A 20892-nucleotide genomic window follows, 5' to 3' on the forward strand; every position below is an offset into this window, starting at 1 on the left:
AGAGAGAGAGAGAGAGAGAGAGAGAGAGAGAGAGTGTGTGTGTGTGTGTGTGTGTGTGTGTGTGTGTATGCACATGCACACATGTATCAGATGCTCCCAAATCATCTGGGCTGAGCATATGGTATGTACCTGCCTGATAAACCACAAAATGAACCAATGAATTGGAACAGAAAGTTAAAACTGAAGCTTCTACCAGGACAACCGGAAGCAAGAGGTGTGAAAGTGCCAGTGCTCTGGAATTTACCAAGGGGATGGCCCAGAATCCACTTTGGGGACACTTAGGGCTTCACACCTGCTTGCAGGGTGGGAAGAAGGAGGATCTGTAAAGAGACTTCTTGGGAGAGAGTTCCTGCTGTGCTCTGAGATCCCCATCCCCCACCCTGGTCAAATGTAGATGTAAAGCCCCTTTCCCCCTGAAATAGTTCCCTGCAGGCGGGAGGCAGAAGCCTGGCACCCGACTCCTACTCAAGGAAGAAAAGCAGCTGGCAGCTGAGAGGAGGAGGAGAGAGAGGCTATACACTGCTCCCATCCTGGCTGGGCCACCATGATGCCCAAATGGAGGCACCCTGAATCCTACCCCACGGGACCTGGAGCTCCAGCAGTGAGACTCCAGGCCCATCTGAAAAGGGCCACCAGTAAAAGGACATAGCATCTGCCACATCGTGGGAGCTTCAGTGGGTGGGCTCAGAGGAGACTTCTGTAAAGCACTCACAAGAAAATAAATCAGCTTTAACATCTGCCACCCAGAGAGTGCCCAGAAAACAGGGGCAGTGAGCACATAGGGCTCTCCTCTCGCAGAGGCTCCCCTAGTCCTGTCCCTGCACGAACCAGAACCTCGGCAGCTAGTCTGGGATTGGCAGGAGACGTTAGACAGGACAGGGCGAGAGGCAAAGCCCCCTCCTTCCCTTCACACACACACCTACATGCTGCATGCATCTGTACCCAAAGTAGTACAGCTATACCCAGCTGGGAGAGGGGACAACTACCCTAGAGCCAGTCAGGTTCCTGATGGCACACGGAGGGACATTCTGGTTACCACCTTGACACTGTGGGTTTAGAACAAAGCGACTGTGTACAAGTAAGCAGAAGAGTCACCTGCCTGCCCTGTTTCCGCTCAGGAAATGAGGAAGGTAACCCCCATGAATAAATGTTTACAGGATATTGGCAGACAAAAACAAAGTTGTGTTTTCATTCAATTCCGTGAGTTGTGCTTGTTCACCACGTGAGTTATACAAAGAGTTTCTGCACTCACTCTCCCACCTCGCCCTGGGCCCTGACACTCACCCCCGCCCCACTTGTGGAACCGGCCACATCTTCTGCCCGGTCACCATTAGCCTGTGGTTCACGCAGGCCACTGGACCTCACCAAATAGAGCTCCTCCCACCTCCTTCCCTGTAGCCCCTCCCTCCCAGTCCAGCTTGCTGCTGGCTCATGACTGGCAGGACCGATTCACCTTCAAAACCAGCAATTCTCCAGGCTGACTAGGCCCTCGCTGCAGAGCTCAGTGACCATAGCTAAATCTATAGATACGGGTTTTATGAATTCAATGCGTCATTTGACAACATCCAAACAACACATCTTCGCCTACCGATGCCAGAGAACTAGCCACCAACTTCCCTCTGTAACTCTTTCTCCAGCCTAAACAAGCTCACATCCAAACAGCAAGAAATTCAGGATGCCTGGGAGCTACTCCCATGCAGTGGGCGCACATCCTTCCTTTCCCTGTTCTTAGATTTCAAGAAGCATTTTACTACCTTGCTCTATCTATCCGCTAGAGACGAACATGCAGCAAAGAAGAGAACAATTAGTAAATGCAACATGGGATCCTGGATTAGATCCTAGAACAATAAAAAGACATTATGGGAAAACTGGCCAAATCTTAATAAAGTCTAGAGTTTAGTAAACAGGAATGCACCACTATCGATTTGTTTTAAAGTTTTGACAAATAAGGCAGGGTTAGGTTAAGATGTTAATGGTGAGGGAAATTGAGTATAAAGGGTATGCAAAAATTGTACTATCTTTGCAACTTTTCTGTAAATCTAAACTTACTCGAAAGTAAAAACTAATCTAAGAAAAAGAATAATTAGCCAGTGCGCTCTGAGTTGCCATTCAGATTTCTGATCTTTGAGGTAACTGTTTATGTGGTCAACTAGGAGCTTCTGCCAGGACTCATGTCTTCAGCACATAGTGAAAAGCTAGCTGAGGTTACATCCCTGTAGACACACAAGATCATCAGAGCACAGCTTTGCTGCAGGACCTGGGGACTTCCCAGAGGCGGCCACATCTCCACGCTGAGGTGGAGGGGGGAGGCGGGGAGGGGGGAGGCGGGAAGAGGGGCAGGGAGAAGGGGTGGCGGGGCAGGGGGGGTGGCGTTATCCAGATTGGTACCTCCACCCCAGCACCAAAGCTGCCCCCAACTTACTTTCCAAACACAGGCTCCAGAGTACAAGGAATGTAGTTATCCTGGTCACTCACTGATTTCTTCCCTATGGAGATCTTGATGTAAGGATCACACTGAAGGAAGAGACAGAAAGACTTCAGTGAATTCACTTTCCCAGCACATCTCTAAGGCCTCTTCAGTCCTCTGCCTCCCGATGGGGTTAGGAGGCCAGCCATCAAGAAGCTGCCATCCTGCCATCATGCCAGGCCAAGGGCCCCGTCCTGCGCACCGCCACACCGGTTGGCCCTGACATGGACTTCTAGTCATGGACCGGCAGTGGCAATGGGGTACCTGAGTCCTCCACACTCCCAAACCACTGCCCCATTGGGAGACGGTGGGTGAGGGCAAGGCTCATATCCTCAGAAACACAATGGCTGGTATTACACATGTGACTGAGCTAGCTGGGGTCCTCTCTGTGACCTCTGCTTCAACAGATCGAAGGGAAAGAGATGGCCAGACTTGATCAGCCCAGCCCAGCCAGCCTGGCCTTCCCCATGCCTCCTGCAAGCACTAGCTCCTGGAAGCAGCTGCAGCCACAGAATGCCCAGGGTCAGAGGTGGCATAAAGAAAGCTTGAAGTGTATGAACTGAACACTGGCCACAGTCATATCTTGGAGGCCGCTGGTGGTGCCTGGGCTGGAGATGGCTCTATTCCGTCTGCGCTTTGACTTCCCAGCAGGGCAAGGGCAGCTGTGACTTCTCACCTTGAAAGGCAGGGCTCCAGGGATAGGACACCAGACCTCCACCCACAGCCTCAAGGACATATGCTAGGCCTGCACCCATCTAAGGGGATGAGAGAGCACCTCTGAACTCCAATCATCCCTGTCTGGTCCACTTCTTTCCTCTTTCTCTCTTCCCAAGTTTTCTCTACCCCTCCCCCACCACCTCCCCAGAGCTCCAGACTCCTTCCTGACCGCCCTCAGGCCCAGGAGCAGAGCGAGGGGATGAGATACTTGCCTCAGACACAACATTTGAGTGAGTGCCAAAAACACTCAGTAATCAAGATAAACACATTTTGATGCAATATTCAAAAAGCTAAAATCAATGCCAACAGGCCATGATGAACAAAATACTGAATTTTAAATAAAGACAGGATCGGTATTACTGATTTTTCCTTTTGCCTCAGGCTCCACCCTGGCTAGGCACTGCACAGTTACTGAGCCCTTTCTCTCCTCCCCATACCCCCACCACCTGAAGCCCCACAGACTCCAATCCCAGCCACACCTTCCACGTGGCCTCCTCCTGTGCCTCAGCCTCGTGCTGAACAGACACTAAGCATTCTTCTAACAAACTCTTGCCGAGTTTTTTGGCCCGTGCTAAAATACTACTTTCTTCCTTCCTCCCAGCCTATCAAAACCCCATTGGTCCTTAAGAATCCTATTCCTTCCATGAAGCCTTCCTCATTATTCCCAAGTCTTATGCTGCCTGGCCTTTTCGGACCTCCCGGAGCACTTGGCCCTCGACAGAACTGCATCCCGTCACCTCTCAGCGCTGTGTGTGCTCGGCTGGTTTCCACAGCTTACTGTGAACTCCCCAGGACAGAGTTGTTTCAAGATTCCGCAGTCCATTTGTACCCCTGCCTGCCGTTCGGGAAGAGGTGAGAGTCCCAGGAATGTTACCTTCCCATTGGGGTCCTTGGGCTGCAGGCCGAATGCTCGGATGATGTAGATGCGGACCAGGCACTCCTGAGGCCCCTGGGCAGCCAGCTGGTGGAACTGTCTTGGGGGCATGGGAATGGCAGGGTCCTCTGGGAGGGGATAGATTTTGAAGAGGCCCTGAAAAGAATGAGGGGCCAACTCATTCATCATCACTGTCACCAACATAAACACCATCATGACCATTAATTACCCTCATCTCTGTCAGAGTTGTCTCACCAGGGACCACCAAGCCCACCGCCATCCCTGAAGGGATGCATCAACAGCATCAACCGTGTCAACAGCATCAACAGCATCACCCTCACTGTGACCACCTGTCACCTACACAGTCACCAACATCAACACCACAGTCATTACTGTAGTTACTACGGTATTGCTGCTCCTGCCCCCTTCACTTACTTCACAGTCTTAGGCCTCCCAGTTTGGGACAAGTCCTCAAGGACTTACCTTGAACTCCCCAATTACAGATGGGTCTTCGGTCTCCTCCTGAGTCTTGCCCCGGTAGAGCTTGAAGGTGTTACAAAAGTCAGACAGGCCCTCGAAGGCTTCCACATTCTCCAGTTGTGTGTCATAGACCTGCCACATGTGGGGACAAGAGGAGGAGACAAAGGAAAGAGAAAAAAGAGGGTCAGCAAAGAAAGAGGAAACATGACAGTATTCAAGTGAAGAAGCATGAGAAGGCACGGAGAAGAAAATGAAGGAAAAAGGCCATTTGCAAATTCAAGAAGCAAAGGCAGGCAGGAGAGGTGAAGGTCAGAGGCCAAGAACAAAGAGGGCAGAGAAGGAAAGCACAAACGTAGAGGTTAAAGAATGCAAATAGTGGAGAGTAAAGAGAGAGAAAGGTGAGGGACAGAAGTGACAGGAGAAGGGAGGAAGAGGGGAAGGCTCTGTTCAGCACCACTAGGGAACAGTTTTCTGTTTAATCCAATGTTCTAGGTATCTAGGAGTCATCATGTACATAGGGTGGTGTATTTTTTTAAGAGAATAAAATCAAACAAATAAATGAAAAGCTAACTTGAATGTTATCTGAAGATCGCAACAGAACTCTAGAAAGTTTACAGGTCTGCATTTCAAGCCACAAATGCTCACTGTCCAGGATGCCCGGATGGCAGTGGTACCAGACCTGGCCAACAATGACTTTTGAACATGACTTTAAATTTGTGAACCTGATTTATCGATTTCATTCCCCTTGAATTCCCACTCACTTTTACATGCTAGTGTTTTGGAATTGCTTAGGTTTAAATGAAGCAAGAGTTTCCTATTATAGATGATTAAATGTACCTAACAGTTAATGCTATTAAAAACTTAATATACAGGGGTGCCTGGTTGGCTTAAGCGATTAAGCATCAGACTCTTGATTTCAGCTCAGGTCGTGATCTTGCAGTCATTGAGATCAAGCCCCGTGCAGGACTCCGTGCTGAATGCGGAGCCTGCTTGGGATTCTCGCTCTCCCTTTCTCTCTCTCTGCCCCTCCCCTGCTCGCTCTCAAAATAAATATACAAATATTCAAAACAGAAGACCTTAACATACATGCTAAGTTGGTTATACCTGAAACGGAGAGACAAGACACTTCAGGTAAATTCCTTTCTCATATTGCTGAGTATTATTTCTCATTTAGGCCTGGACCGAGTTCTGTTCCTTCCAAGAAATCTTTAATGATGCAAGTGGAGGCGGATTCATTGTTAAAAATTAGTCATATGAGTAAATATAAAGTAAATATTATTATCGCCTTACATTTTGATTCTCAAAAATAACAACCAGTTATTTGGTTAATATTTGACATGTGTCATTTTGAGTGTGCTCTTGACCCATTTACATAGTTTATTTCTTTCAAAGGACAGTTCTTTAATTTGTCGATTCTACCATATCCTCTGTTCCAGTTCCTTATTTCTGCTTTTATTTTTATTATTTTGTTCTTCCTACTATTCTCAGGGTGTTTTTTTTTTCTTTCTGTTCTTTGTAACTTGATCAGTTGAAGCTTTCTTTACTTGGCTCCCTCTGTCCTGATAAGGAAAATGCTTAATGCTATGAAATTGCCTCTGCTCACTACTGCCTTGGCATTTATCCATTTGTTTTGATTATAACATTATCATATTCATTTTCTTGGCATGCCATAATTACAGTTTTTTTTCATTCTTTTGTTTTAATTAAGCTTTTAAGGCTATAAATTTCCTCTGAATGCTGCTTTAGCTATAGCCAGCAAGTTCTAATAGGTAGCATTTTATCATCATTTCCTAGATAATCTGCCAGGGTGGGTTTATATTTTCTCTTCTACCAAGAACTGTTAAAACAGAGGTGTGTTGGGGGCGCCTGGGTGGCGCAGTCGGTTAAGCGTCCGACTTCAGCCAGGTCACGATCTCACGTTCCGTGAGTTCGAGCCCCGCGTCAGGCTCTGGGCTGATGGCTCGGAGCCTGGAGCCTGCTTCTGATTCTGTGTCTCCCTCTCTCTCTGTCCCTCCCCTGTTCATGCTCTGCCTCTCTCTGTCCCAAAAATAAATAAAAAACGTTGAAAAAAAATTTAAAAAAAAAAAAAAACAGAGGTGTGTGTGTGTGTGTGTGTGTGTGTGTGTGTTTTAATTGTCTAGATAGAAGAGAACTTTTGGGCTTTTGATTTTGTTATTATAAAATTCTCATTTGGGGCACCTTGGTGGCTCGTGAGGTGTCCAACTCTTGGTTTTGGCTCAGGTCATGATCTCACGGGTCATGAGTTTGAACCCCACATTGGGCTCTGCAGTGACAGCACAGAGCCTGCTTGGGATTCTCTCTGTCTCTCTCTCTTTCTCTCTCTCTCTCTCTCTCTCTCTCTGCCCCTCCCCCGCTTGTTCTGTCTCTCCCTCAAAATAAATACATAAACTTAAAAAAAAATAAGTTCTCATTTTGTGGCATTATAATCAAAAACATTGTCAGTGGTATGCCACTTTTTGAATTTATTAAAGTTTTCTTCATGGCCTGTTACATGGTCAATCTTTGTAACTGTGCCAAAGGCATAGTCTCTATTTTCAGGCTACGGGGTTCAATCAGGTGAACGACTAGGCCGGTTCTCTATATCCTCTTACGTTTGCGCCCCCTTGACCTGACATGAACCAAGAGGAGAGAAAAATAAATCTCTCCCTACCTACTATTTCTTCCTTTGTCTCCTGTAACTTCTGTTTTGTAAATATTGATATTGTGTTATTTAGCACATACGTATTTTCATAGCTGTCACCTCTTGGAATGGCGCCATTTAATGTTATTCTTTGTCTCGTTCATTTGGGGGACCTGAATCTGCTCTCATCTAATAGTAAAACTGTGACTTCTGCTTTTTTTTCATTTGCATTTGCCAGGCACACATTTTCACAATCTTTTATTTTCAACCTTCATGAATCTCTTGAGATCGGATTTAAATTTTGTAATTAATGAATGATTGATATGATATGCACTGATATGATAGATATGTTTGATCTGGGTTTATATTTATATTTATGTAGTCATATAATATGTTTATGTTACATTTCCCAATTTCATCAATTTTTTAAAAATCTTTGCCTGCATGGTCTAGTGTGTGTGTGTGTGTGTGTGTGTGTGTGTGTGTGTGTGTGTTTCTGACATCTAGGATGGGCTGCGTTTATATTCTAATATTATTATAGATTTACATATACTAGTAATTCTCTAAGTATTTATGTCTTTAGGGGCAGTATTTATGAGTTCCCTACTATAGCAATAGTAAAATAATGGAATTTTATCTCCCTCCCCTCCCTCTCCCTCACTCAGATTCAGGCAGTATTGTCTTCCTTAGTATTTACTCTGTACTATTTGCTTATAATTTGCTTATGCTCCTGTTATTTTATTTGCCAGTTTTAAATACAATCTGTCAACTCTATTTATTCTACAACATGACAATCCATGTCCTTACTCTGTATGCCATCATCTCCTCCTTCTGTGCCTAAGTTTTGTCAGTTTTGTCACTTCACCATACCTATTTATATTCTGTCCTGTTACCCTAATCCTGCCATTTATTTTCAGTATAGGTCAAAGTAAAATATGATCACAACCTGTCCCTTCATTCTGGCTTTCCCCATTATCTCCCAACAGAGTTCATTCCCTAGAATTTCCTCAAGATGGGGGCATGAGACCCATATCCCCAGTTTCTGAATATGCCACTTGGGTGTCTGTAGCCGTTGTGCCTGAAGTGCAGCTTGGCTGAATGTAAATCCTGGGCCACCCTTTCTTTCCTTGATGATTTTACACATGGTGTTTTACTGTCATTGAGTATTAAATGTTGTTGTGGAGAAACTGAAGCCACCTTGATTTATTTCCTACTTTAAAATGACTTAATTTAAAGTCATTTAAAGAAAGAAAAGAAGAGAAAAAGGTATGACTACCACAAAAATTCTTTATCTCCAAAGTCCAATAACATATACCAGGATACATCTCAGGGTTGACCGATCTGGGTTGAATTTTCCTGACACACAGTGGACCTTAAGAGTATGTATATTCAGGTATTCCTTCACTCCAGTGACATTCTATACACTCTTAAGTGTCTTTTGTTTTAGTTCACTGTTTTGGTTGTCTTTCTCCAAGACTCCAATTATGCAAGTGTTGGATCTCTTTTCCCTGACTTCTATATCTGTTATTTTCTCTTTATTGTTTTATAGTTCTGTTTTTTATTTCCATATCCTTTTGCTGACTTCCATCATTTCTGTCCTCTGCCCCTTCCTGTGTGCCTATGCCCCTTCCAAACTGCTGTGTTCTCCTTTCCTGAATCCTACCAGTTCACATATCAGGTCTCCTCCTCGCACCATCCCTTGAGTTCTTTCATCTCTGCTTTGGATTCTGACTGTCCTACTTCTGAAAAGTTCACAGCAAAATATTTCATTTCATCTGTTCCCTGGAAAAATTTGCCTGGTGGGTATATACCCTCTTCTCTAAGTTTTGATTTGTATTTTCTCTTTTTCATAGTATTTTTTAATTAATGCCCTGAGAGTTCTTTTATTATTACTCATCATGAAAGGTGCTGGATTTTTCTAGCCTGATTATTTCTTTTGCTCCTCTCAAAGAGGCAGACTGCTTCCCGCAAATATGGCTCATCTGTGTGATTCCTGGGTTGCTCCACCTTCTCTGCTTCTCTGAACCAGACCAGGTCTAAGGAGCATTTATCTTCAGCCTGAACCTTACTCCAAAGTTCCCATATCCATTACTGCGAACAAAGGGGGATAACTTTTATATTCCATAGTGAAATCTCTGCTTCAGGAACTATATTTTTTAACTACTTATTATGAAAGTTTTTAAGGACACACAAAAGTAAAGATAACAGATAATAAGCACCCATGTGCCTATAACCTGTCTTAATTAATTCTCAACGTTCTTTTATTGGGAAGGATGGGGCTTTCTGAGACCTGCTACCACTATGACCTTTCATCGTTTTCTCTTCATCTACTGCCTACTGGCTTCTACCCAATCTTGGTTGCCTTTGGACAGCCCTTACATGTATTTTGGAGTCTGCGGGTTTTATTTGTTTCCAACTTTTACTGAAAATGGAGTTTGTGGGTTTGAATGATTTCCAGAAGAAAAGGGGGAAAATGCTGACTTATGCAGCCATGTTCATACTGGAAGTCTCAATAAAATACTTTTTAAATTTCCAAGTGGTTGGTCTTTTTGCTTAAACTTTTGTTATTAACTTCTCATTTTATTGCATTTTAATCTGTCTTGTATGATTTCTGCTTTTGGTAATTTATTGCTAAACTAATATGTGATCAGGTTTTGTAAATATTCTCTGAGCATTAGGAAAAAATGTATTCTCTATTTTTTTTTATTATTTTTCATTCCCTATTTTAAAGCTAGTTTTTATGTAGCTTAAAAAATATTTTACCTTGTTATTCAGACCTCTTATTTACTTATTTATTTACTTGTTGCTTCATCTGCCTGGGAGAGAGATGCATTAAAATTCCCACTGCAACTTTAATTTCTCTCATTTCATATATATATTCCTACCATTTTTGCTTTAAATATGTCTAAGCTCTACTGTCCTGTACATAAATGTTTGGGTGTTTTCTCACTAAGATGTGTATTTTTTATTTATATAAAACACCCATTTTGTTTCCTTTGCTTTTTACTTTAAATTCTGTTTCTCTTTTATCTGCACTTACCTTATTTTGTTTGCCATAACATTTATTTTTTAGCCAATCTAAGTTGTACTGTTTTAGACATACCTCTTAAGGACAGCCTAATGAGTTTTGAATTTGATATAGTCTGAAAGTCCTTATCGCTTAATAGAGGAGTTTAATCCATTTTCATTTATTAGGAAAACAAATATGTTTTATTCTTTTTCTGTTGTGTTTTTCTACGATTTCTGGTTTTTGTGCTTTCTTGTTTGTATCTTTTGTTTTCTATCTTTTGCTACTGAGATTATGGGTTGTATTTTCCCCCATGCTAGTAATTTCTAAAATATGGGTTTTTTTTTTTTTCTCTACCCATTGTGTTCTCCATTCTCTCCAGAATGCTATAGGCTGTTTTTCAAAAACTCATGGTGGTGGTGGTGGTGGTGGTGGTGGTGGTAGTGGTGGTGGTTTTTTCTATTTACTTATCCTTAAAGGACAAGTTTTCCTTCCAGGTCTGGTTCCAACCATCCCCCCCACGCCACCCGAAACAGGTTGAATGCCTATTGTTTTGGACGGTCCATGTTCACTTGGACACTGTCAGAGATCTCCTCGGAGAGGTCAGGCTGGAGGGCTGGGTGCCAATTCTATGTCCAGCATCTGAGGGAGCAGCAAAGGGGCCAGGGCCATGGGCCACACTGGCAGGAGTCCTCATTCTTGGTTTCTCTCATTTTCTGGCAAGGCCACAGTACCACATGCCAGACCCAATGTGTCGGACCTTCTTCCTGGTACACAAATAGTTCAGTCTCTTTGCCCAACCTCACACACCCAACTGCAAGTCAACGAAGAATTTGCTGCCTCAGGAAGACTATGTCTTCAGAGCCACTGCCATTGCCTGAGGCTTCATCTCTGCACATCCAGGCTTCCCGGCACCATTCACTCAGAGGCCCCCAATCTATCAGAAACAATTCTTGCCACCTTGTGGAATCATCCTCCAGAGTGGCCACCAAAGGCTTTTAGCCAGCAGAACTACCTGGAAGCCCAGACCACCCACCACTCGAACTGGCCTCAAATCCTGTTCATCTGGTCCCCTTCCGGGTGCTCCTCAGGGCACCTCCCTGCATCTAACAGTCCTTGCATACCTTCTCTAAGGAGGCTTGCCAGACAGAGCATAGCAAAATACAGAACACCCACTCAAATTTGAATTTCAAATAAATAACAAATAATTTTGTTAGATAAGTATATTTCATGTAATATTTGAGGCATAAGACATATTTATCTAACCATTATACAAGATACTTACAATAAATTATTATTCATTATTTTTCTGCAATTCAAGTGTAACTGAGCATCCTGAATTTATTTGGCAACCCTCTCCAGGACCCTCTACGATTCCTTTGGGGTGTAACTTTGAGTCACCTCTGGTTATCTTTTTTTAAAGCAGTCTACTTTTAAAAAGCATAATTGTATTTGTGGAATTTCCTCAAAATACCAGAATTTGGCTGACTCATCCCTGGCTGTTTTTGTTTGGTTGGATTGTTTTGGGGGCTTTTCTTTGCTTTTTTTTTTTCACAGAAACGAAGTTTACCATATTTTTGTATTTGCTAAGCAATTTCTGTTCCAATTGTAGGGGTGAAGGAATCAGAGCTCCATTCTCAAGCTGACTTTCCTCTTATTTTAATACAATTTTTTTATTATAGAAATGTTCAAATAACTTTAAAAAACAGAATAGTATAACAAATCCCTAAGTATCCATCCTCAAGTTTTAACAATTTTAAATATTTTGCAATTTCAACAATTTTTAATATTTTGAAAATCTACCAGAGGGCCACTCACATCATCTATCTGTCTTCCCCTTTCTTTTCCTTTTCTTTCCTTTCCTTCCTTCCTCTCTTTCTTTTTTTTTTTTTTTTCTTTAGCATTGTAAAACAAATCCCAGGCCAGGCATGATTTCATCCATAAATACTTCAGTATTTTTCAACATTCTTCCAAAAGTACTTTCTTCATTGTTTCAGCCCACACTGACTTCTTGCTCTAAATCAGGGGGTGACCTCTCTCACCTCAATTAGCTCATCAGGATTCATTAGCCCTCATGCACCAAATGAGGAGATCCTTTGGATACATGTGTTCAAAGGAGGTGACACACATGCATATGTATTGTCTTCCTGTGCCCCTCCCCCCCTCCACTGCATATGCCCAGGGGCTGTTAGACTGAAGAGCACACTGTGGAAAGGCCTCACCTTTAGAGTGTCAAAGCCCTTCTCCAAGTACTGGCCACACTTTTCCCTCTCCCCTGTGGAGGCAAAGAATTTGCTCCACCAGTCGATGAACTCCTCCTCCTGAGTGGGGAGAAAGAAAGAGATCACTTCAGACACAGAACTTGCCAAGCAAGGTCCTTCTGGACCAGACACCTAGCAAGGCTGATGGGCTGGTGTGCACTTCCAAGCTCTCCTGCTGGGTTGAGTTCAGGGGAGCAGAGAGTTGCAACTCCCCACCTCTCCGGGGACAGACTGCACAGATCAGACCACAGCACCTGCGCGGCATTCAGAGGCAGAGGCTCCAGCCCTGCTCTGCCCCCCATTCATTGTGTAATTCTGTTAAGCTCCCCGGCCTCCCTTCTCCTCTCTGTGATGTGGACGTTATCATCACGGTGCCCCTCCATTCCAGGGACAGACCGAGGCTGAAATCAGAAGGTACATACAGTAACTCTTTGGAGGAAAATGTCAACAATGTGTCATTTATGAATAAAATGACCCAGGGATGTAGACCCAGGGAAAACTCAGACCTCAAAGAGTTGTCCTGCCTCCCCAACCCCAGAAAAAGAAAAAGCATCGGAAATCAGAACTTAGCCCTCCCAAGGTCAAATCAAGACAGAGTCCCTAAAAGCCAACAAATGCTTACTAAGTACCCATTATTCAAATGGAACACTACCTAAAAGAAAAGAAGTTTGTGACAACCCACTCTCTGCCCTGTCCTTCTCTGATTACTCATATTTGTAGGAAAAGATGGACAGGTCTGTTGTGGCACACACTGGTCTCCTCACCTGCACATGGTGGGTCTACAGGTCCTCTCAGCTCTGTGTCTAGAATGCTCCTCCAGCCGTGTCCTACCTGTGTGTCCTATCACCCAGGGAGTCAGCAAGCTTCCTGAAGCTGGGATGGTCACTCTTCCTCAGGTCTCTCTCCAAACCCTGCCTGGAGCTGGGCGCTCAGTCTGTGCCCGTCAATACCATTAAAACTCACCCAGTTCAGTGGGCAGGGCCAAGGATGAGGTGTTAGGAGAGCGCATCTGGAGCTTGCTTTTCCTCCTCTGTATGAGGGAATATGCTAAATCTCCCAAAAGTCTGCTCTGATTCTATAAAGTCAACTGAATGTCTACCACTGAGTTTCTGGAAATGGCCGTGGCTCCCCTTAATGCTCAGTCCTTTGAGTTCTGGCTTATTAAGGGTGAGAACAGGCTGGAACCAGGCCAAGGGTACCTGAACAGGCACCATGGGGAGAGGATAGGATGAAGTTCTCAAAGTCTCCACCCGTCCTGACAGTGTGGCCCTAATACCACTGAGTGGCCAAAATGTGATCCCCAGACACACAGCACAGAGAGTAGGTATCAGAGCAAGGCTGAGTCTACAGAGTCACTGTTAGACCCACTTACCAGGAGGGGCTTCTGCAGCCAGGAGAGAGGAAAAGCCATTCAGATGGGTTAAGGTACAGTGTAGCAGAGCTTTCTGGCTTGTAACCACTCTAGAAAAAGCCAGCATAGAACAAGGCCAACCCTAGCCCTGATATTTTAAGTTCAATTTAAAGAAAAATATGCCATGGGTGAATAAACATATGCAGACATATATATCAAGCTCATAACACAGAAAAACATATTTATACAGACATGCCCAAGAGACATGTATATACTGCAATGAACATACACCCCCACAAAAATACACACACTAACACACAGGCATATATATGTGCATACAGGTAGAAAGAGTTAGACTGGAAGTCAGTTTAGCTGTCTGATTCCTCCTAAGTCTTTATTTTCTTCCCCACACGGATACTTAAAGATTTGAGTGTATGATTCAGGGTCAGAGTCAGGCACAAATAGGCAACCGACCAGTGTGTTCTGTACAATGAAATAACAGAAGCACTAACAGAAGGACAGTAGTTGTGGGAAAGTTGTTACACTTCCCGCGGTCTTGAAAAACCAAGTAAATTAAAAAAAAAAAAAAAATATGGAGACAGAGAATCTGAACAATACCATTAACAACGTCAATTAAGAAGACAACATTATGGGATCTAAAAATAGAAAATATACCTTCTTTTCCGGCACCACTGGAGCACTTAGAAAAAATTAAAAGCCACAAGCAAAGCTCAATAAAGTCTCTTTGACCATAATGCATAAAACTGAAAACTAATGAGAAATTTAAGAATTAAAATTCTGAACCTTTTAAAAATTTAGAGCCACACTCTTACAACCTTCCTGGGTCAAAGAGAAAACCAAACCTAAAATCATAGATACTTAGAAAATACCAATAGTGAGAGGGTTATGCCCCCAAATTTGTGGATTATAGCTAAGTCTGTCTCAAATTCAGTCTCAAATGCTCTTGCATTTATAGAAAGAGAATGAAAATAACTCATCTGATAGCTCAAGAAATTCGAAAATGAAAAATAGGAAGACCAAAATTTGAAAATGATAGGTAGAAATTAACATATTAAAAAAGGACAATATTATAATTTATAATTAAATCTCAGAGCAAACTTTCAAAAGGCCAATAAAATAAACATTTATCAAATCTAATGTTTAGAAGTAGGTACACCATTAGGAATGAGAAAGATCGAATAAAACGATATTATGGGGAGAATGAAAATATTAAAAGATTTACCATAACCAGTGACAAAATGAAAAATGCAGATGAAGCAGAAAATCTTCTAGAAGAATATAAATTCCTGAAATTGATTCAAAAGTAATAGAATACATGAAGAGATCAGTAACTCTAAAAGCTCTCAAAGAACTACCCTAAAAGAGATATCAGGTCAAGTTGGTTCCTTTGGGATAAAGTTCTATCAGTCTTCCAAAGAATAAATCAGGGACACCTGGGTGGCTCAAGTCAGTTAAGTGTCAGACTTCGACTCAGGTCATGATCTCAAGGTTCATAAGTTTGAGCCCCACGTGAGGCTCTGTGCTGACAGCTCAGAGCCTGGAGCCTGCTTCGGATTCTGTGTCTCCCTCTTTCTCTGCCCCTCCCCATGCCCCGCACTCTATCTGTCTCTCTATCTCTCTCTCTCAAAAATAAATAAACATTAAAAAATTTTTTAAACAAAGAATAAATCATGGTTTACACACACACACACACACACACACACACACACATTAATCCCATTCCTGAACAGTCATTAAGATATTAATAGATTACAGGATGTGAGGGCAATCTGGCTGCAACATCTGTCACCCCACTGATCACCAGGGTTGATTCGGCTGATCTGGCTGGCTAGGCGGGTGTCCCCTTCCTCCCTCACTGCTCTATGTGTGTCCCTCCTGAAGCTGTGCGCTCCGCTCAGTCGAAGATGACAACCTTCCCTGATAGAGGAGGACCGTTCTTCGATCAAGGGTATACGAGTTGCTGTGCTCCCCTGCTAGAACCTCCAAACAAGCTCTCAAGATAATAATAGATCACAGCAGTAGATCTGCCATGGTCAAGCTGGATTATTCCAGGATGCAGGAGTGATTCAATGTCACTGAATAACAAGGAGAGAAAACCCACAGGATCATCTATAACAGAAATTCGCAAACTATTGCCCACTCACCAGCCACCTGCTTTTGTAATTTAAATACTGTCTGTGGTCGCTTTTTCGTTACAACAGCTGAGTGAGTAGTTGAGACAGACACCTAAGTCCCCTAAACCTAAAATATTTACTCAATGGGTCTTTAGGAAAAAGTTTGCCAATCCCTGATCTATAACGTGCAAATATGAAATGGGGAGAAAGGAATGAGAAAACTTTTCAGTTATTCCTAAAGGAAACTCTCAGTTCATTCACCCTCATTCACTCGTTTTCATTCAATTAAGAAGAAAAGGAAGCTTTCTATCTTAAAGCAATGGCCAAAAATAGTGCCAGAAATTCTCCCTTCTGGGCTTCTGTAAATAGGGCTGCCTCTGCCGATAATTCTCATTGATGTGGGTATAAAAAATCACTTGAGGGGCACCTGGGCGGCTCAGTCAGTTAAGTGTCCGACTTCAGCTCAGGTCGTGATCTTGCGATTCAGGAGTTCAAGCCCCACGTTGGGCTCTGCACTGACAGCTTGGAGCTTAGAGCCTGCTTCAGATTCTGTGTCTCCCCCCTCTCTCTCTCCTTCCCCTGCTTGTGCTTCTCTCCCTCCCTCCTTCTCTCTGTCTCCGTCTCTCTCTCTCTCAAAGATAAATAAAACATTTAAAAATTTTTTTAAAAAGTTGAAAATCAGGGTGGTTTGGGAACCAGGAACTTGGGAGCCAGACTAGCAGAGTTCAAATCCTGCCACCCCTACCTGTGTGACCTTGGATAACTACTTAACCTCTTTGTGCCTTAATAATCTATAAAATGAACAAATAATAGTACCAATTTGGTAGAGTTATGGCAAGCAATAAATGAGTCAATTGGTATAAGGACCTTAGGACAGTGCCTAGCATGTAAGTGCAATGTCTGTGTTTATTGCTATCGCTGATCATGGTATTGTTGTTTCTTTGGTGCAGACCGGGTTAGCTTCTTGGCCAAGGACTGGCTATCTCACAAACTGCCAGCAGGCACATAGCTAAGCACAGTCTTTCCAGAAGGCAATTTGGATGCAGGTCTCTACAGCCTTAAAAGTGTGCATACACTTTGACCCAACAAGCTGTTCTAGAAATCTATGTACACAATGGAACACTATGTGGCAATGAGAAAGAATGAAATATGGCCTTTTGTGGCAACATGGATGGAACTGGAGAGTGTGATGCTAAGTCAAATAAGTCATACAGAGGAAGACAGATATCGATATGTTTTCATTCTTATGTGGATCCTGAGAAACTTAACAGAAGACCATGGGGGAGGGGAAGGAAAAAAAAAGTTAGGGAGGGAGCCAAACCATAAGAGACTCCTAAAAATAGAGAACAATCTGAGGGTTGATGGGGAGTGGGAGGGAGGGGAGGATGGGTGATGGGTATTGAGGAGGGCACCTGTTGGAATGAGCACTGGGTGTTGTATGGAAACCAATCTGACAATAAATTTCATATTAAACTAACTAACTAAATAAATAATAAACTTTAAAAAAAGAACAAAGAAAGTAATCATAGGCATAAAGATTTAACTTCATTTATAATAGTGAAAAATTGAAAACAACTTAAGCATCCATCAATAAGGAACTGTTTGGGTAAACTGAACATCCACATGATTAGATGTTATGCGACATAAAAAATTATGCTGTTGAAATAGCTTTATTGATATGGAAAGCTATTCACAACTGATGAGATTGATACAAGGTTAAAAAATGAATAACATGATTTCATTTTAATAAAAGGACCAGAGCCTAAATGTTCATAGCAGTTACCTCTGAATGATAACATTATGGATATTTTGTTTATTCCTTTTATTTTTGTGCATCACTCAGAATTTTCTAATTCTTCACTGTGTGCATGTATTCCTTACATAACTTTAAAAATTAAATATTTTTTTTTTAATTTTTTTTTTCCAACGTTTATTTATTTTTGGGACAGAGAGAGACAGAGCATGAACGGGCGAGGGGCAGAGAGAGAGGGAGACACAGAATCGGAAACAGGCTCCAGGCTCTGAGCCATCAGCCCAGAGCCCGACGCGGGGCTCGAACTCACGGACCGCGAGATCGTGACCTGGCTGAAGTCGGACGCTTAACCGACTGCGCCACCCAGGCGCCCCAAAAATTAAATATTTTTAAAGTAAAGAGCAATAGCAGGATGCTTTAAAAAAAATCACCAAGAAAATGAAAATATAATTCACAGAACAGGGGGAAATATTTACCAATTATCTATCTGATAAGAGATGTGTCACCAAAATACATAGAGAACTCGCACAATTCAATAATAAAAAGACAAATAACCCAATAAAAAAGGAGCCGTGCATTTAAACAGACATTCCTCCAAAGTTGATAAGCACATAATAAGCACGGGAAAAGGTGTTCATCATTAGCCAAAAGGGAAATGCAAATCAAAACCCCCATGAGAAAACACTTCACACCCACTAGGATGGCAATCATAAAAGAGTCAGAACAAGTGTTGGCGAAGATGTGGATAAATTGGAACACTGCTGACGAGAACATAAAATGGTACAGTCACTTTGGAAAACAATCCGGCAGTTCTTCAAAAGGTTAAACAGAGAGCTATCCTACGACCCAGCAGTTGGACTTCTAGTTATATATCTAACAGAAAGGAAAACTTACATCCCCACCAAAACTTGTACAGGAATGTCTGTGGCAGCGTTATTCGTAACAGGCAAACAGCAGAATCCAGATGCCCATCAATTGATGAACGGATAAAGAAAATGAGATATATCCATACAACGGCATATTATTTGACAATAAAAAGCAGTGACGAATTGATGCACAGCATGGATGAACCTCGAAAACATGATGCTGAGTGAAAGAAGTTAAACAAAAAGACCATACATTGTATGATTCTATTTACATGAAACGTCCAGAATAGGCAAATCTGAGGCAAAAACTAGATGAGTTGTTGCCTGGGGCTGCAAGTGGCTGGGAGGAAATGGCAGATGACTGCTCTTGGGTACAGGGTCTCTTTGGAGAGATAAAAAAAAGTTCTAAAATTGATTATGGTGATGGCTGCACAACTCCGCGAATATACTAAAAAACATTGAATTGTACACTAAATAGGAACTTTTATTACGTGGATTATCTCAATAAAACCATTCAAATAAAAAAGAACAAATGACCAAATACGAGCTTATAACCTTTAAAATGACAGCAAAAGCGGCAATCTCAAGCATGTACCCTAAGGAGATAAGAGTTAAATTTTTTTTCAGAAGAACAATCAAACGATCACCAAAAAAAGACCTAAGTCTTCGCACACCCACTTTTCCTCGAGAAGCTCTCTCAGCTGCAATTCCGTCATCCCTCAAAGTTCCAGGCAGTGTCCAGTGGCTGAGTTTCCCCAGCAGACCCATGGCTGGTGAGGAACACAGCCCAGGGCGCCTTCCTAACTCCCGGTTGCACCAGCTGTCCTGCCGCTCAGTGGCTCTTGTCTCCCCTTCTCTTCCTGCATCCCACAGGCTAACCTCTTCTAACTCCACCCCCTTGGCAGAAATTGTATGTGCAGCAGAATCACAATTTGTGCATTAACTTGTTTATTTTTTGCCTCCACAATCCTGTTTGCCCCTTTGATCTTCCCTGTGTCTACTCCCTTGCCCCTCTCTGGGGCACTATCATACTTCCAGCCAGCCCAACCTGCCGTTAACCCTACTGCGCATCTGCCCCAATGTGGCTGAGGGAAAGAGCAAACCAGGGGCTCCGAGTTCATGTCACTGCTCCAAGTGGGTCTCGGGGCTGTCCATCCGCCCACCTCAGTTTCCCACTCCTGGAACTCTCCTGTCCCCTAACACCACCATCCGGTACTTTCTGCTTTGTCCTCAGACCCCGGGCACCTCCTCCCTCTGCTCACTCTTGGCCAGTGACCCTCCTTCCCTTGGAAAGCAGAAGCAGTCAGAAAAGAACTGCCACGAGCCCTCACCAGCATCTGTACCATATTCTGCCTTCCATCCTGTCACCACACATACTCTGTTTGCACCCCAACACAAGGCCAACTCCTGCACTCATGCCCTGGGTCCTGTGCCCTCGGCCTGCTCAAGGACACCACTCCACGATCCTCCTCACCCTCGCCCAGGCCATCCCACTCGCATCTCTACTGGGCCATTCCATCAGCACTCAAACATGTGACACTAGTTCCCTGTCATTCAAAGAAAACTCTCTGACTTTCTCCTTTGGCTCCCAGCTCATTTCTTTCTCCCTTTTACAGAAAAACTTACAGAGAGAGTAATCTACACTTGTGTCTAGTTCCTGCTTCTCCATTGTCTCTGCTCAACCAAAACTTGTCAAGGTCACCAGTGACTTCAGTGATCAATCCAGCAGCAGTATTTGATACAGGTAGCCACTCCTCTGCCCTTGAAACATCCCCCTTGCCTGGCAGAGGACCAGGGTGGTGTCCTCCCCTGTCACCGGCCAAGCCTTCTCAATCTCTGCTGATTCTTCCTGCTCACTCACCCTTTGGTCACCTGAGTGCCCCGGGGCTCTGTGCTCGGATCTCTTCTCCTCTCCATCCACTCTCACTCCCCGGGGTTCCCCTTGAGACTTACATCTTTAAATGGCAAAGATGCTAATGAATCCCACGCGGAGCTCTCTGCAGCCTGGATGACTTCTCTGAACTCCAGCCCCCCGTTTCACCTGTCCCACTGACATCTAATAAGTGTCTCAAATGCACCACATCCAGAAGCCAATTCCTGACCATCCTCCACCCACCTGCTCCTTCTAGTCTTCCTCGGATAAGTCAATGACACACCTTCCTTCCAGATGCTCAAGCCAAAATCCCTGCAATAACCTTTTGAGTCCTTTCCTCATGTCGCATGTTCAGTCTAACAGCAAACCCGTTGGTGCCACCTTCAGTACATATTCAGAATCAGACGCTTCTCCCAAATAACTACCACCCTGTTCTCTGTTATCTGAAATATTACACCAGTCTCCCA

The 20892-nt window shown here is 43.4% G+C and overlaps 1 protein-coding gene across 25 annotated transcripts in view; it reads right to left on the reverse strand.

Annotated features, from left to right (window-relative positions):
• DYSF (dysferlin) overlaps positions 1–20892 on the reverse strand; it is a 229155-nt gene that overhangs the window by 22897 nt on the left and 185366 nt on the right. For 16 of the 25 annotated variants that reach the window (XM_040458576.1, XM_040458578.1, XM_040458572.1 and 13 more), the window contains 4 exons: positions 12409–12507; positions 4542–4670; positions 4059–4214; positions 2423–2514 (listed from right to left, as the gene is read on the reverse strand). In XM_040458576.1, coding sequence (XP_040314510.1) covers positions 2423–2514; positions 4059–4214; positions 4542–4670; positions 12409–12507 — 476 coding nt within the window. Of the gene's footprint in view, positions 1–2422; positions 2515–4058; positions 4215–4541; positions 4671–12408; positions 12508–13819; positions 13832–20892 lie in introns of all 25 variants that reach the window. The other 9 variants (XM_040458557.1, XM_040458570.1, XM_040458566.1 and 6 more) reach the window with 1 other exon arrangement.

The sequence above is a fragment of the Herpailurus yagouaroundi genome, unplaced genomic scaffold, assembly GCF_014898765.1.
Source record: "Herpailurus yagouaroundi ecotype Mexico unplaced genomic scaffold, PumYag 221, whole genome shotgun sequence".
Lineage (NCBI taxonomy): Eukaryota > Metazoa > Chordata > Mammalia > Carnivora > Felidae > Herpailurus > Herpailurus yagouaroundi.